Here is a 16305-nt window from a genome sequence, read left to right on the forward strand (position 1 = left end):
ATAGGGATGTTAAAATAAAAAGCTAGGGGACAGAAGGTGTGGGAGTCAGGTGGAGGAGTGTTCCAAAAAAAGGGGGCCAGAGTGCCGAGGAGGGCGAAAAAGGCAGGTGGCTCACTCTCTAGTTACAGCGACCTGCCAGTAGCACAGGTCGGTCCCTGGGAGAACCAGTTTTATTCACATTTCAGTTCCAATAATATGTAATTAGTTTTTTCCAAGAAAGTGTATTAAATAGTTTTGCAATTCCACCAGTTCACAAAACAGACAAGCAACAATGAGCAATGCAATCCGTATTCAACATTTATAACACTTTAACAATTTATACACAATATAAATAATCTGTTGGGACATATTGGTAAATGAAATGGTGAAAGCTGTAGATATGTTGCTCACGGGTAGCATTTAGCGTCCTTGTTTACAGAGTTGTGATATAAGACCAGCTGCTTCAGAAAAAAAATCAAATATTCGGTGCAGGGTACCAGGACAGCTGCTTCAGACACAAGTTCAAATATTCGGTGCAGGGTACCAGGACAGCTGCTTCAGACACAAGTTCAAATATTCGGTGCAGGGTACTAGAAGACCAGCTGCTTCAGACACAAGTTCACATACCAATTGCTGGGTCCAACATGTGTTACATACAATGTTTCAGACAGACACTGTACAAAGATGATCCTGTGTGTGTAGTTAGAGCAGAATGGTCTTGATTGAGGTTCTGCACTTAATCTGTGGTTTGTAATACATTTGCAGTTAAATGCACCAAGTCATTCAGTAATTCCATCTTCTGCAAAGTGACCGATTTTCCCTGGAGAACTTACACAACGCCTGATTACTTCCATCCACCTGCAAAGAGAAGGGGGCCAGAGGTTAATCTTACATTCCATATTAAAAATGCAGATACAGTAACATGATGGGAGGATTGAATAAGAAATATGAACTGGTTGTGAAAAAGTGTGGAATGGGTGTGACACTGAGTTAATAGGAGAAAAATGTAAAGTGTAAACCCTATAGAGCCAACACTGTCTGATAAACTATCAGTGCAAGGGAATCGGTGCACCTCCATAAAAGATAAGCTGTGGAAGATTTTAAAAATCTGCCTAAATAACACAGAATTCAGATCTACTACATCGAAGTTCCCCCCACATTCTAGTAATAGGGAACACAATTTTATGGATTTTAAAGTAAATAACATTTTAATACAAAATGAAGGAAATAAATAGCCAGCCAAAAAGTGGTGGTCAAGTAGATTCTTGGAGATCTCACAGGTTCAGAAGCAAGTAAAGCAAAGTGTAAACAAAATGATACTACCTTCAATTACTGAACCATAGAAACATAGAATGTGACGGCAGATAAGAACCATTTGGCCCATCTAGTCTGCCCAGTCTTCTAAATACTTAATTAGTCCCTGGCATTATCTTATAGTTAGGATAGCCTTATGCCTATCCCACGCATGCTTAAACTCCTTTACTGTGTTAACCTCTACCACTTCAGCTGGAAGGCTATTCCATGCATCCACTACCCTCTCAGTAAAGTAATACTTCCTGATATTATTTTTAAACCTTTTCCCTCTAATTTAAGACCATGTCCTCTTGTTGTGATTATATTTAAAAGAACAAAAACTATCACCTTCTTTGTGATAAACATTACTGTATCATGTATATGTAGGGCTCAAAATTCCCACTCAACCATCTAGCTATTGGCAAGTGGAAATTCAACCTTACTGGGTGTGCCATTGACCCTCCAAACTTGCAGAGGCAAGTCACTTTTACACCTGGCAAATAGTGCAAGACTTGTAAGTTATTTCTTTTTTGCTTTCCTAGTAGGCACGCTACCTCTTCACAACACAAGAGCCATAAATATATTTAGGCTCAGCAAATAATGCAGAGAACATCTAGAAAACCAAGAATTCATAAATATAAATACGACATTGTAATCTAAAATTTGCAAGCAATTGGTCAATAAAACTTAAAATTGAAACACCGCTTTCAGATTGCATGACCCCTCTTCATGTTTCTGGAAGATGTCTAGTGTGGAGTTCACACTTAGATATAATATAAAAAACATGGGACTCATGTTGAACAGTGGAAGGCATAGTCGAGGTACCCTGTAAGGGGAAGAAGGAACTAAACACCTCCCCCCAACCGCAAAACAAGTTGCTCAGGGTAGACACAGGTCAACAAAACAATCCTCGTGTGAACTCAACATACTATTTGCCAGGTGTAAAAGTGACTTGCCTCTGCCAGTTTGGAGGGTCAATGGCACACCCACTAAGGTGGAATTTCCACTTGCCAATAGCTAGATGGCTGAGTGGGAATTTTGAGCCCTACATATACATGATTCTGTAATTATTTTCAGTAATCACACATATCCCAATAATTGACCGATAAATTATCTATGTATGGGCTGCTCCTTATAACAGTGTACAGAAAAGTACATTGTGTAACAGTATAACCAAACCTTACCCAGCTCATTGCAGACCATTTTTTTTTTGTCCCAATGTATCGTTTGTATTGGATTTCAACAAATACATAAGAACGTCAAGCCATTACAGAGAGCATAGTAATTCTAGACTTACTGGGATACAAACGAACACCGTACGGTTATAGAATAATGTGATTGAGATGCTTGTAGCCATCATTTCAGTTAATTTTTATGAAATAGATTCATTATGCACTCAAATTAGCAGTCTACCCAATACTTCTAACCGCCAACTCAGATTAAGCATTTACAGCTATGTACCTTCTCCACGTGTACTCGCTGTCTGCCCGGAAGAAATACACGTGTGATTTGAAGTGCAGTTTGAAGACATGCTGACAGCTGACCGGATCAGTATATGATGGGATGCTAACAGCGTACCCAAGGAGAGGCAGGGAGGCCAGGGGAGCGTCCTCCTGAAAACCGAATACAAAGCTAAATTCCATAACAGATCAGAGGCAACACATAATCTATGGATATTATGCCAGAAATGTCTGTATTTTTTCACATTTCACTTAAACATTTTTAATCAATCCTCTGTTGAGCAGGGGACTGCTATAAGACATAATATAAATATTATATATATATATATATATATATGTTATCTTTCACTGTAAGAATATATTACGTCACATTTTACCTGGTGTGTTTTGTAGAAGAAAAGGCAGAAGTTGGTAAAGACCACCCACAACCGCTGCCAACCATTGCTGTTCTTAAACTTGCGAAGCAGGTATCCCGATAATTGATTCTGGTAGATACAGATATTTATAAAGAGTTTATGTGTACATATATATGCACGCTATCTCCATAGAAAGGCAGGAAACTTAAAGGCCCACTCCAGACGCCTAAAGCACTTTATGTTTTCTGAATAGCTTTATGTATAAAGAGTGTGTCTTATTTTCATTTTACAAAAAGGGCAGATTTCAATAGACCTTAACACTTTTCTAAATTAACTTTGTTACACCCCCTTGGCTTTTAAGCAGCCAACTGGTCATGTTACTTCCTGGTTTGGTTAGCTCAGTGGAGATAAACTCAAGAGGCAGCAATTGCCCCGAGCACCTGCCTTGCAAAGACTTCTCATTGGGCTGCATTGGGAAGTCTGTGATTGGACAGCTACAGAAAGTCTGGGTGCAGTTAGAATGGGAGGGCTTGCAAAACCTGCAAACAAGAGATCTGTAGTATTTTCAATCTGTAATTATATATACAACCCCAATTTAAAAAAATGCATAATTAAATGCATTTAAGTTTTCATTTGGACTATATCTACTAAGCAGTGATTTTTATTTTGTATTTGGGCCGTGGAGTGTCCCTTTAAATGAAATCAAACTATTTTTTAGCAGAGAGGAAGCAGACACAGATCACATTCGTAAGTATTCAAAAATAAGGCAGACATCTGACTAATATCAGTTGCTGATGAAGTCTCTCTTTATAGCTATCTCTTATATTACAAGTCTGACAAAAATCTTTCAGTTACCTCCATCATGGTAGTGTGATCGCTAAGGGAGACACTCTGGTTCCTATACCAACAGACGTGGCTCAACGTGTTAGGGCGATGATTCTGAACAGTGGATGTTTGCGCAGGTTCTACACAGCAAAAATATAAACAAAAGGATTTATATTCAATGTTATTGTTGGACATTAGTAATTATTCTGCATGGCCCATGGCCTTATAAGAATTTAATGAAATGGTTTGACGCTCATAGTTGGTAGTTAAAGAGTCAGTCAGTTACTGAAGCGGTTTTGGTGCAAACACATTTTGCCCTTGCATTACCCATATACCCCTGCCATTCAATTAGACACTTCATTATAAGAATGATCAACTTTATCGACATTTTATGTTCTGTAATTCGTGATATCAGTTGCCAATTTAACGCTTCATTCAGAGAAGCAGTGGACTGGTCAGTTGCACTGCTCACCACGCAGTTTGTCATCAGTTTTTCTTTAGGAGAAATTCTTATTGTAAAGTGCTACGGAATCTGTTGGCGCTATATAAATGGCGATAATAATAATAATTTGTTTGGAAAATGGCCAGCACCAACAAATAGTTTAGTGCGTGGGGTAAAAAAAAATATAAGTGTTGGAATACTATTAGCCTAGCCTTTCCTTTTAATTATTAAAAAAAACGTTAAGTTTAAATTGTTAAATTGAGGCACTAAGATGAATAAAGAAACATTTACAGTTTTCTATTGGCCACTTCCCCCCCCCAATATTTATTCTCACAAAACAAGAAATGCAACAGAGGTATTAATGAGACCACTTAAAACCATTTGTATGACAAACCAGTCAATTTTGTTCACAAAAAAATAAATTAAAAAAATACATATATTCATCAATTTCCTTTTCATTTGATCGAAGCAGTATAGAAATAGAATTACATTAGGGTCTTATTTTTATGGAGTGTGTATAATACTATTCCAATAAAGGGGAATACACCAAAAATGTTTGTTGCAAAATTAGGGGGGCTGGGGGAGCATGGGCCATGGGCGCTGGATGTAGAGGCCAGCCACATCGAAACCATAGCCATAGAGACTTGCTCCACCGTCCGAGGCTTAGCCACACTTTACTGCAAATCACCGCTTGCTGGGGGGGGGGGGGGGGGTTGTTTCTTTGACTGTGTGTGACTGTATATAACAGTTTCTGTGACCATGTACTTATCATTGTGTGTGTGACTATTTGTATGACTGTGTGTGGTGTGCGCGACTGTGTACATGTGTCTGTGTGTGTGTAAGTGTATGTGTCTGACTGTGCATCTGGATGTGTAACGGTGTGTATATATACGTTACTGAGCATGTGCATGTGACAAAGTGCGTCTAACTCTGTGTCTAGGTATAAGTATGTGTAAGTGATTGTGTACAATTGTGTTAAGTGTTCTTGCATAGCAAGACCACTTAATGTTATTTCACATATATATTATTATTATTCTTATTATAGCCAAATTTACCACCCTAACTCCTCCCACCGTTTTTACACTACATAGACAGAAATGTGCGGATTGTTCCCGATCGGATTGCTATTACTTTGTGGAACGTTTCGCCGAATGGTTCATGAAATATCATCGTTCTTGTGGCGAAATTGGTCCCATAGGAATAAATGGCAAAATGTTCAAAACTAGAGTGGGAGCTGGCAAAAGTTGAAAAATCAGGACATGATTTCTAAACTGCCACCACTCCCTTATTTTCAAGCCCACTTAGTGGCATGAGTTGTTGTGTAGGAAGGGCCCCAGTGCATTGCTTTGCCCGGGGGCCCTTAACGCTGTTAAAATGGTACTGCTTGTGTGTGTCAGTGAGCTTCTATTTAGTGAGCATGTGTATGTCAGTGAGCTTGTCTTTAGTGAGCTTGTGTGTGTCCCTGAACTTCTTTGTAGTGAGCCTTCTGTTTATACAAGTGAGTTTGTCTGTAGTAAGCTTGTGTGTAAGTCAGGGAGTTTTGTCTGTCAGTAAGCCTATTTGCGCATGTCAGTGAGCTTGTGTGCTTACTGTACTATATATATATATTTTGACTTGTAGGAATGGCATACATTTTTGGATTTTTGGGCTGCTTTGGATTCTCAGGGATTCCCAGTTTGGCTCTGCCAGCGACTGCACTTTACCGCTGAATCATCTGTGTGAGCTGCCGCACATTTTAGCCCTGTTACACGCGTCTGGGAGCTGCTGTTGACAGGTACTTGTAGTCTAGCGATTGGGACATGGGGTATATGCTCAGCTATCTGTATAATACAGATCTGTGTGTTTATAATATCCCGGGATAGTCAGTGCTTCCTGTATAGTGCTGCTCTCTGTCTTGGGATATTATACACAAACAGACCTGTATTATACAGAGAGCAGCACTATACAGGGAGCACTGACTGTCCCAATTTATTATACACACAACCCTGTATTATACAGAGAGCACGGACTGTCCAGGGATATTATACCCAGACATTAATTGATAGCTGTGCTGCAAAATGTCCTTAGAAATTCTTTTCAAATGTTGGCAACTATGGCACTGTATCAAAGGAAATGTGTTTGTTTTTTTAACAATCCCTGGTGGAAAAAAATGAATCCTCCACCAGGGATTATTCAAAAAACAAAACACATTGTGTCAGGGGTGGGGCTTAACATGCACCAGGGGCAGGGTCAAACTGCGGCAAGGGCGGGATTAAAGGTGCCCCCCTACTTTTGTCCCTGGCCCTCCATGTGCCCCCCCTTAAAAATTAATACTAGAGACGCCACTGAGCCCACCTACACAAATCTTATATCAAAACGTTCAGCTATCCCTGCTGCCACTAGAAATGTTCACAGCTAAGCAATAGTACTGATAGTTTTCACAATATGACCATTTGTTTGCAACTCACGCCGTCCATTGACATTCATTGAAACTCCACTCTAGCCAGCTCAAACTTGAAGGGCAATTTCTAAACTGCGACTGTGCCTTCATTTTTAATACTTCAGAGACATACTATGCAAAATGTAGGCCCGTGTCTTGTGATTCTCACAATATAAAGCTCTTCGCTGTAGGATTTATAGTTTTTAAAATACGACCGTTTGAAGATGGCAACCGCCAAAATACTCTGACCTGTGCCAGGCTGGAGCAGCAAGTGATGTCATAGACAGGGCCTTTTGCACCTGCTTATGTTTTTATAACTATGTTTTAATGTAACTGTGAAGCACTTTGGGCAACAACGTTGCAATTAAATGTGCTATATAAATAAATAATAACAGTTACTCCGCCCACTCCAGTTGTAGACTACTGGTGGAGGCAAGAACACTTCACACAATTTCCCCAGAAATTGTAGCTTTTCTAGTTTATGTTGCAACTGTGTTTGTGTGTGAGTGCATGTATGGTTGCATGTCACTATGTATGTTGGAGCAAAAAAAAAGGTTAAGAAGGCTAAGAAAGACAAGAGGAAAAGGGGGTTAAGAGACACAGAAGAAAGTGAAAGAGTTTAAGAGATATAAAAGGTTGAAAGGGGGATTAGTAGACCTACACAAGAATGGTAAGGAGATACACACAAAGATGAGTAGTGCAAAAGCGACATAAAAGTTTAAAATTCAGGGGAGAGGTGCCTACATAGATAGTGACCTAGCTATGCCTCTGATTACGCTTACTCCAATTTGACTAGAAAGGTCTGTCATGGTATTTTTGCAAAGCAGTGTACCAAATATGTCATGTTTTTTTCCATGCCACAACAAGTTAAGTGTCTATCCCAAGACTGTTGAAATAGATGGGCAATAGCACTCTTCCAAATACTAGTCATCACTAGTTTAGTGGCAATTAAAATGGGATTTATCAATGTCCTATTGGATTTGCTGATCTATGTTAGATACATGTCCAAACGGGCAATTTCTGCAAGTTCAGGCACCCTAAACAAAATTAACTCAGCAATTAGAATGTCCTACCATAATGAGTAATGTGTGGATAACTGACCCCTTGTTATGGCAGAACACTCAATCTCCAATACAAATATGAGCTAATTCGAGAAATTAATGTTGCTCAGTTTTGTTGATAGAACCCATCATCTTCTCAACTATTAGGACTAACACCTGTCAGAGTATTTTGCTGCTGTAGGCCACTCACTTCTAGCCTTATCATGACACATGGTTACAGAGATGCCCTTGTACACAACACAAATTGCTAGTCATACATATTAGCAACAGTTAACCTTTTTAGCAAATTACAAAACAATGTGATGTAAGACGATCAAACTGCAATCTTATAGAGAGAGGTTTAAAGTAAATTTGAAAAGCCAAAATTAGCACAACTCACGCTGAAGCGGCAGGGCAGGGAGCTCACTATATCTTGGTGCCCTGCTTATGGCCGCAATCAGATCATCCAACCAGCGTCTCATATCGAGTTGAGAACTGAAAGGAAAATGAAGATGTTCCTCAAAGCTTCAGAGACGGAATGGGGTGGGAATCTAAAGATGCTATTCGATATCTCAATAAGACCAACACTAACAGCACTGCATACATGCAGATTAAGCATCACAAGAGAAAAATAGTGGAGTGAGTTTTTGGAATAAGAGCATCACTATACAAATCATTTAAATTTACATACATAAAGAACATTATTCTACATTTTGTGTGACTATGTAAGTAAGCACTGTTGAAATCGTTATAAGAATAAGTATTTTCCCTAAACAAAATAATTATTGTAAGTATGCCCAAAAAAGTGTAACTTTTAGAAATGTTTCTTCTACTACTCTGACATACTCACCATGGAAGGACCACGTCTGTCATTATTTTGCCTATTAATTACTAGAGGAATTAGAAATGTTCATATTAAAATGACCTCCATGATGCCTGTTCCTACTCGCTCACTACTCACCTGGCTGCTACACCGATTGTGGTCTGTGCAGAGTAGATGGTGAAGCAGTGGGGGACAGACGTTTGGCTGTCCTCAGCCTGTGGACAGTGACCACAAAAACATGAAGGTTCAAAGATGAAAGATATAGAACACATACAAAGACAAAGAAGTCGCAGGGAAACAGATTTTACACAAGTTTAAGAAATCTAAGGGTTTAAAGGATTAAGAAGTTAACAAATGAGAACAAAACAGCTAATTAGGAGGAGTCAATTCCATAAATGATAGGCTATAATACACACAAATAGCTCAATTATCTTAAATACTCACAGGTGGATCCAAAACCATCAGCTACAGAAAAAGTGACAGATAGTTTAAAGAGGAAGAATATAAATACAGATCACATAGAATAATCGCATTTTAAGTTATAGACATAGATTGTGCTTTATATTATCATATGCTATTAAGAGATTTTATATCTTGGTGACATTCCATGTTTTATTGACACCTTGCTAAGGTCACACTTCTACTTCTTCAAGTGGACCATCTCTCTTTTTTTTTTTTTTTTTTTACTACCTACTTTGTGAGCATTTTGTATAAATGAAGGTTTTACATCAAAACCACTGTTACGAATACTGTGTGTATATATATTTTAGGTAAGCCTCCCAATTCCGTGTATATTTAGTCACGACCAGATTCCTTGGCTTCAGTACTCTGCCCCTCCACTCCAGATGCCCCATTAGATGGTTCCACTAGAAAGCATATACTTGAGAACACTCCACTGCCCAAATGGGCAAACATGTATAATTCACTGTTTAGTAGATATAGAGCCAGGGGGTGTTCCAAAATGTTCCGGAGGTGGAACTGTGGCCTACTCACAGTGACCACGAGGGAGGTGGCCGATCCCTCAGCTTGTTGCCACACACCTCCCACGGAGACCTATCTTGTACTCTCCACCCCGCCGGTGAGGGTTATCCTGGCACCTTCTGCAGACTCATACTAATAAGTATCTATCCCTGTGTGCTGTTGATCACTCTTGCACCCCCTGTTATTTATTATTTTTATCTATTTCTTCAGTGGCATTTGAGTAATTTTAGACACTGGGGGTTGTTGCACTTACATTTGCACTTTTAAGCGCCAATCCACCTTTATTTTTGGTGTGCATAAAAGGTACATACATGGCGGTAATGACACAATAGCAGATACTGGCCACTCAAAGTAAACCGTAGTATGGCATGAGAAAAGACTGCACAATTTTTATAATAAACTTTGCGTGTTATATACGAGAAAAAGAAAACAAGATAAGGGCCATGCCTTCAGATGATAGTCGGTAGTTGGTTAGTCTGAGACATGTACTAAATCCACCTTTATTTTATCCTTTCTTGGATTTAATATTGTATATCTATAGTTACACCTTATCTCCACCTCTGGGCGAGGTTTGGTAATCTACAGGGTATATATCTAATGATACTGAAGTGTGTTTGTACTTGCTTGTGGGCCAGAATCCAATTCTAAGAAAGTCAACTCTTTTCTTACTAGAAACCCCTTGGGCAGAAATTCTTCTTTGAAAATCTAAGTAAGTGATTAAGACTTCTGTTATTTTATCCCTTTTGTTTTTATCAGTTGTTGGTGTAACTAATCTGATTGTCATCTATATTTTTGTATGCATTGTGACTATTGTTTGCTCATAACAATATTTTTTTAATCGTATGATTGGCAGAGGGTGGGGGGCACGGAGGCGGAGGGACACTATATAGTGTTAGGAATACAACTTTGCCTTTGAAATAAGTTGGTGATATCTAAATGCCAATAACCCCCAATTCAATATTTGTAGTTTCAATTATGCATATGGGCATGTGTTTAAGAGTAGAACAATTACACACACACAGATGAGAAAGAAAGTGTTATAAGAAGGATATTTACATATATAAAAAAAATGTATATATAACTATATATACTAACCAGCATCCCATGCAAAGGGAGACGTCCGTGGACGCGGAACTGATTGGTACAGCTCAACCCTTTCCGTGTGTACAACAGCATATCTGAAAACTGATTATATACATCAAACAAACCATTACCAACATTATTTACTATTGTTACAGTCCTCTTCTGATTACACAAACAGCAAATACCATGAAATGCATTTGTAAAATAGACAAGTAAACAGGACACCAATCACAGCATTTCTCTACAAGCAGGGCTTTGAGAGTGGTGAACAGACTAAATCTCAAACCCTCTTTAGGCTGTTCGTACGTACCGATTTCACCAGAGTCAGATTTGCCACAGTCTCCTCTGTGTAGGAAGCCCCCATTATATGTGAACAATATTGAAAATTGTTGTGTGTGCCTTTTTTTGTGTGCAATGTGGGATAAGACCCATGCATACTTACCAGATAGAACATGCGCTGTTGAAGGCCACTTTTGGTCAGTTTGAAGAGACAGCCCTCACGAATAAACTCCTGCAAGACATAACAGACACATGTTCCGGCATGGAGGTTTATACACTGGCACAGTTTTGACATGCCTGACATGATGTGTACTCACTCGGCCAGGCATTGAGAGGTGCTCTCCCCCGAGGAGATCTTTCTGCAGTTGACAAAGTCTCTGCAGGTTGTGTAGATGCAGCAGGCGGTGGCGGAGCTGGGAACTCGCTGCACTTGCCTCTCCGAGTGCCCCTATCATCAAGACACAGACAGTTTGATTTCCTCCTTCTGGAAAGCCCTACTGCACCTTCATAATCTAATGATACTTCACACAGGACACGTTTGTTGATCTGCACTCATAGGTCCTGTGTGAAGTATCATTTGGTTACTGGGAGGATTCCAACACCGAGAAGGTTACCCTGTTATGGCACCCATTGAGCGGCTAAAAGTATGATGAAAACCAGTATATCCATGCTTATTTAATTTTGGAGTTGCAGCTACATGTTTTTTGTGATTGAGGTATTTTATTCACTTACTTTTCTATCTTCATAATCTATACCCAACTGGCTAATTTTATGGATAGTCGAAACCATAGCCAACACACTATACGTGGCAAGTTCAGCTAACGAATACAGAGGTAGGACACTAAGGAAAGTCTAAATGATCAACCACTAGTTAATGTTAAAATAAGTCCTTTTTTAACACAACGTCCAAGTCCAGCCCATCGCATATCATGACTTAAAGGATCTGCTGCTAACATCTACCCATATTGTGGGGCTTATTCACTAAACACTACTGCTGTGAACTGAAAACCAAATGTAAAAATATTTACACCAATATAGGCAAGCTGTGACCATAGCAGATTTGGCCATTTTTTTTCTAGTTTGCAACTCACTTTTCAATGTACTATAATTGTGTTTAGTGAATAAACCTGATTATCTCAATCACATAACCACAAGTGTTTGAATTTTGGCTAAAACGTCTCTCATAGGCAAACTACTGTACCCACAGCCAGTTTTTTGCTCATCTACATCATTATGGTACAAAGTCGGTGGCCATCTGTGTTATCATGAATTAAAATTCTGTTTTTTATTTTATTTCATTTTATTTTATTTACACCTTAATCCAGTGGCAGGTCTTCTGAACCAAATCCAGAATAATTAATCCTGCTACCCATAAACTAATCTTACACATCAATAGTGATGTTGCATCTGCACAAACAGGAATATTGTTCTTCCAATGCTACACTTGAGTTTTTTTTTTCCTGCACTTTATTTGGAATTGGACCACTTGACCCATCCAACGCTCCATGGTAACAAACACTCACTCTGGCAGTTGTTGTAGTCACAGTGGGAGTGCGGGTAATGCCGGCAGAGCCGCTCCAGCAGCTTTTCATACTGTAGGGGGCGCTGCAGAGGTTTCAGCAGGAGACAGCTCAGAGGCAGGTAACACACCCTCTGCTGTTCAAATTCCTGCAACAAAACATTGATATCCTGCTGCTCTGGAGAATGTTGTTGGAGTTCCTGAAACCAATCTTCTAGTCTCTGCAGGGAAGGTAAAACAGCCTGGAACAAAGAATCAGTATTTACCAATATTATATTTCTTATCCAGGAAGGTTAAAGTACATAAAGAATCATTACATTAAATACCCTGAACATTCCATTTAGTAGATTCTATACATTGCAGTGATTGTCATCCATTGCTTACTGTACACTACAATCAGTCACTGCCTGGTGTTGCATAAGAAATATGACCGATCAAATATAATTATTAGATTTTAAATGGAAAACAGCACTTTTAAAATCACTGGAATTAAGAGGAGAGGTTCCTCCCACATTCAGCAAGCTGACCAATGGAGAATGGACTGGGGTGGTGCGTGTAATCAGTGCTGTATTTAGCAAAAGGCAAACAAGGCATTTGCCTTAAGCGGCACATTCCAGGGAGTGGTAAAAAAACGCTGCCCCACAAGTGCCCTGGCAAATAACTTGTTTGGCTTAACTAATAGGAGGCCAAAATTGGGCCGGCTGGCCACCCTTGAGCCCCCCCCCCCCCCCCCAGGGCGCCCGGACAGTTTCTTTTACAGGTGGGCGGCGAGGAAGCGCTGATCTAAACTCTTCCTGCTCATTTCCCTCACGCAACCTGCAGTGATGCCAGGAGACGGAATGTGACGTCACACCGGCACCCGGCATCACTAAGTGGCAGCGGCCAGCAGCCCCACTGGACCCCAGGTAAAAATCCACCCAGCTCTACCAAAGGTAAAAGTAAATAATTATTTGTAAATGTTGGGGGGGGGGGGGGGGGAAATGTGTGTGTGTTTTTTTTTTCTGTCAGTGAATGTGTTATATCTGTCAGTGTGTCTGAGTACTTGTCAGTGAGTATATTTGTCTGTCAATGAGTGTGTGTGTGTGTGTCAGTGAGTTTGTTTGTCAGTGAATGTGTGGTTCTGTGAGGGAGTGTGTGTGTGTTTGTCAGTGAATGTGTGTGTGTCTGTCAATGTGTGTTTGTCAGTGAATGTGTGTAGGTCAGTGTGTGTCTGAGTGATTGTGTGTGTCTGTCAGGTTGTGTTCAAATCAGCAATTGTGTGTGTCCATCAGATTGTGTTAAATCAGGGAGTGTGTGAGTATGTGTGTCTGCCAGTGAGTGTATGTCAGTGTATCAGAGTGTGTGGGTGTGTGTGTATGTCAGTCAAAGCGTTTGTTAGTCTTTAAGAGTTGTGGCATTGACAGGAAGGAGTGGGGAAAATTTAAATAAGGGAGTGCCTGAGTTCAGTCATGCCTAGGGCAGCACAAATTCAAAATACACCACTGCGTGTAGTACAGAAAAGACTGGGCAATGGACAACATAGACCACTGGAGACCACTGGAGAATGGACTGGAACTTCACAGAGATCTTTCTATAATGGATGAATTTCATATTCAGAACATATATACATAAATTCCATAAAATATATAGGCAAACAAAGGGGCCTACAATAAACACACATACTAACATATGGGGATGTCTTTAGACTATACAAGCCTGCAACACATGCGCAAACAAACATAAGAGGGAGCCTCTATAATACACACATGTATAAATAGATATTTGAATTCCTATAAAACCACAGACATAAAAATAGAAAGAAAAAAAAATAGGAGTGTATAAAATCTCACCCTTAGAGAGGTCATATTTCTTAACATGAAGTCTCCAATTATCTGTGTGTCCTTAGCGTGTGCAGATCGACCTTCCCTGGGAATAGATGCATACATACATATATACATCTAACAGGACCAAGTAGAAAATCTATTGAATTTAACAGCAAATGCCAACATCTGTACACACTGTATACACTGACCACCCACAGATTCACACACACAGTGAGGTCAGGCAGTCACAGACCAGATGTGGTGTGGGGGGGGGGGGGAATAAATAAACTTTTTTTATTTTGAAAGGGGGGGCGAGGGGGAGGTGAGGGCGTAGGCAGACCCAGAACATGCATTTCTCAGCAGTGGTGCTATCATAAAGACCAATATTTATACAAAATACAGATTAAGGACAAGCACATACAAATTTTTAACAAGGCTAATTTTAAATCACATATCAGCTAACAAATTTGTCGACTCAGTTCCATAATGTCGCCATATTGTGTTAAGACCACAACTACTTCACAGTACCCCAATATCAGTGGGCTTAACACAATATGGCCATGTGGTGGAACTATAACCCCATATTTGTTTGTAGTGACAGTCGACTTTAAGCCTCTTCACATTTGTCTAAATTTGCTTTCAAACTGATCGTTCAGATTTGGAGATCAATGCTGTGCAGTCAAGGAGAACTAGTGTAACTTAGGGGTCTACACTAGCGCCAATATATTTATCAATAACACAATAAGCAGTGCATATGGTACAGCCTATTGAGATGAATTCAATTACTATAGATATGAACCATTTATAACTCAACAGAAATTATACCACAGACCTCAAGAGAAACGTGCTAGTCAGTTTCCAGAGAGAAGTCACCTGCGGTAGTAGGATACAGCCCAATATATTGGGCAACAAAACCATCATCGAGAATTACTTTATTAACAGCAACAGAAGAGGAAAGAGTCTGTATTAGAACACTAAGATTTAACACCTCATATCACTGTATCAGACACAAAAAAGTCATTAAAGGTGCAATCCAGGCAACATAGAACATTTCAGTTTAGTGATTATGTTGCCAAGAGTCTCCTGGGCACAGTCTCTAAGTTCTTATTCAAACCGTTTAGGAAGGTTGTTACAAAATGAACCTGAGCATGGATTGGCTAAGAGTAGTGGGGGTGGTTTAGCCCTGCACTCTCTGCCGATCACTGCTGTCCACACTGAGCTGTAGTGGTTACGTAGTTTAGACCAGTGATCCCCAAACCAGTCCAGGTTTTGTCGGCATCTCCATAGGAATAAAACAGGGAAATACATAAATCCTGGCCTGTCGGTGGTCCATGAGCACTGGGTTGGGTAACACTGGTTTAGACAACCCCTTCAAAAATAATTTAGAGGAAGTAAAAAAATTAATTAATAAAAAAAAAAAAAAAAAGAGAAAAACGGCACATAGAACAAACCAAAGTTTTTAAGTTAGATTTTAAATAAGCATTTGAATAAATATATTTTTTAACTGTAAGATAAAAGAGAAAAAACTAGATCGGTCTTAAAGTATAAAATTGTGCAGGAGTCAATTTAAGAGACATTACAGAAAATGGATCCCGAAAACAGAAATTGTGAGCTGATGTTGGTGTTAAGACAACTAGAGGCAAGAAGGGCGACACCGCCAACAGATTCCTCACATCATAACCACAATAAACTGTTGTGATTATAGTGCATATTGTATCAATTTAATCAAAAAATATACAATAACATAAAGCAGGTGTGATCTCCAGACACATCAGCACAACAAATAAATGGAATCATCCTCCCAGTTGGTTTACAAGCAATAAAATAACAAAAACTTTAAAAGGAAAGTTCAAGAGAGGATTTTGACACCCACTTTTAATGTGCTAAGCAAAGCCAAACTATATATATATATATAAAAAGAGAGAAAAGTTTACTTGAGTTTTATCAGTACTTCCCTCTGAACCCACCTCCAATCAGGAAGTGGGGTGGGCAATAAGTCAGACA

At 39.5% G+C, this 16305-nt stretch overlaps 1 protein-coding gene across 1 annotated transcript in view; it reads right to left on the bottom strand.

Moving 5' to 3' along the window:
* Positions 1–347: 347 nt before the first annotated feature.
* Positions 348–16305, bottom strand: part of FARP2 (FERM, ARH/RhoGEF and pleckstrin domain protein 2) — a 104412-nt gene continuing 88454 nt past the window's right edge. Inside the window, exons 17-28 of the mRNA XM_063441677.1 lie at positions 14329–14404; positions 12504–12741; positions 11298–11428; positions 11144–11212; positions 10714–10803; positions 9082–9102; positions 8776–8852; positions 8215–8309; positions 3944–4053; positions 3110–3217; positions 2734–2885; positions 348–837 (exon numbers count right to left, since the gene is read on the bottom strand). Of these exons, the coding sequence (XP_063297747.1) occupies positions 759–837; positions 2734–2885; positions 3110–3217; positions 3944–4053; positions 8215–8309; positions 8776–8852; positions 9082–9102; positions 10714–10803; positions 11144–11212; positions 11298–11428; positions 12504–12741; positions 14329–14404 (1246 nt within the window). The 3' untranslated portion in view covers positions 348–758. The remainder of the gene's footprint in view (positions 838–2733; positions 2886–3109; positions 3218–3943; positions 4054–8214; positions 8310–8775; positions 8853–9081; positions 9103–10713; positions 10804–11143; positions 11213–11297; positions 11429–12503; positions 12742–14328; positions 14405–16305) is intronic.

Source organism: Pelobates fuscus, chromosome 2, assembly GCF_036172605.1.
Source record: "Pelobates fuscus isolate aPelFus1 chromosome 2, aPelFus1.pri, whole genome shotgun sequence".
NCBI lineage: Eukaryota > Metazoa > Chordata > Amphibia > Anura > Pelobatidae > Pelobates > Pelobates fuscus.